General features: G+C 34.2%; 1 protein-coding gene across 1 annotated transcript in view; it reads right to left on the reverse strand.

Moving 5' to 3' along the window:
- Positions 1-244: 244 nt before the first annotated feature.
- Positions 245-1,994, reverse strand: part of LOC119593627 — a 6,009-nt gene continuing 4,259 nt past the window's right edge. The window contains exons 4-6 of the mRNA XM_037942579.1: positions 1,658-1,933; positions 1,258-1,396; positions 245-1,142 (exon numbers count right to left, since the gene is read on the reverse strand). Coding sequence (XP_037798507.1) covers positions 933-1,142; positions 1,258-1,396; positions 1,658-1,933 — 625 coding nt within the window. The 3' untranslated portion in view covers positions 245-932. The remainder of the gene's footprint in view (positions 1,143-1,257; positions 1,397-1,657; positions 1,934-1,994) is intronic.

The raw sequence follows: 1,994 nt of genomic DNA on the forward strand, positions 1-1,994 counted from the left end.
ACCATGATAACAATGGACATGGGATGGGAGGGGGGGGGGGGAGATAATATAGTTCCATCTCATAGGGGAAATAATTTATGTGATGATACATGTCTACAATTCATCCCCTTTCTTAACTTCAGTGTAAAGGCCAGTTTTCTTCTTATTAAGATTAATCACAACTTAGTCTGTAACTCATGAAAGATCTACAATTTGGAAAGAAACTGGGACCATTTTCTTAACTCAGGAAAGAGAATCTACATAATAGCTTTCTCAGTAATATATATCTGACTAAAAGTAACTTCACCTTACAAATGTACAGAAAAAATAACCAACTCTGTTGATAAAAAAATATTAATATCACTCCTTATACATCAATATGTGCATATTCATAAGTCCACAAAAATTAACTTTCCATCAACATATCAAAATATGAACACTGTTTAACTCTCAGACATTGGTTAAATATGAGTAAATTTTCATATCTGGTGCAGATATGTTTCACCCTAAAAACATATAAAACATTTGTTTACACATAAAGGTGCAGGGGGCGGCATATATGATAAAAAAAATAAAGATATCTGTAATATTTTTTTTGCGGTTTCCTATTTTTATAATATGTTCACACATTATGCAGAATTAATATCTTCCACAGAGACACCCTTAGCCTTGTCCATATAGTCCATCTACTTCTACAAATCCTGGCTATAACGGTGTCCTGCTTCCCTTTGCACTGTACTTTGTACCCTAAAATATATCCTCTATAATGAGAGTAATCAGTAACAAATGCATTTTTACGTTTGTATGATCTGTGGTCATTTTTTGTGTGCATGGGGATTCAAATCAGCAAAATAAGCTCAGTTGTACAAAGATGAGATGGTGCACAGAGCCGGAGGGTTAATCATGTAGTACGTTTGTAGTATACTACATTTTAATCTTAAAAGTGGTAACAATCAATCTGCATATATTTCTTCTTCGTCATCATCATAATCATCTGAATGAGCAGGTAAGTAACAATTGTCCTCTTCATCCGAGTCCAAGAGATGCTTAGCAACATTGACATCCCTGTACTTCAAACATGATGCTTTGGGAGGTAAACCAATTTCCATTTTTGTATTTTTCATCTGTGCAAGTGCTTCCACTGTCTTTTTCATCTCTCTTTCCTTACAAAAGGAAAAGGAAAAAAAATTATATACCATCTATACAAAAATATAAGTGCAATAATTTTCAAAAAGGGTTTCAAAATATTATAGCCATCAAACACTTGTGATCACTCACCTTCATTTTGGAGAGATAGCTTCGTTCTAGGGTTATAGACTCTTGTAGTGATATCAGTTTGACTTGGCGGTCTGACTTTGGTCTATGATTATCTATTATATTTTGGATATCAGGAAGAGGCTGGGGATGTTCAAGTCGTCTGAAAAAGGAGACCATAGATGGTATAAAGAAATAGTACTAAGTAAAATCTGCCTCCCTTAAAGTGAAAGATATATTATAGGGAACTTCCATATTATACCTTACTGATAGAACTGACATACTTTAAAAAGTCCTAAATACTTAATTATCTCGTTCCTTTTAAAAAGCTAATATCTATTTATCATCATATTTCTATGCTTTACAGTAAAAAGGCATAAGTTATATACATGAAATATTTACATTAAATATCTGTCAATCATACCTGAATGGTTTAAAAGGCTCTCTGACTTCACCATTTCTTAACCGCCGCAACTCTAACATCTGAATACGCTTTGTACCAAAATCAAGCGCAGAATGGCTAGGGACTTGATTCTGAATGGCCTTCTGTTCATTTCCTAAGTTTTCTCTAAGTCTAGAGCTTTTGCCTCCCCCTTCATTGGTTCTTTCTTTTTCATTGTGTGCAGACTCTTGTGCATCTCTCAATTCCATCTGTTTCAGTTCACGGGATATAACATCTGCTGGGTCTTCCTCTTCAGACCTTAGGAAGATATTAGATCTTTCATTAAAATAAAGAGATAAAGGAGAGGGAATGACAATGG

The sequence above is a fragment of the Penaeus monodon genome, chromosome 32 (assembly GCF_015228065.2).
Source record: "Penaeus monodon isolate SGIC_2016 chromosome 32, NSTDA_Pmon_1, whole genome shotgun sequence".
Classification (NCBI taxonomy): Eukaryota; Metazoa; Arthropoda; class Malacostraca; order Decapoda; family Penaeidae; genus Penaeus; species Penaeus monodon.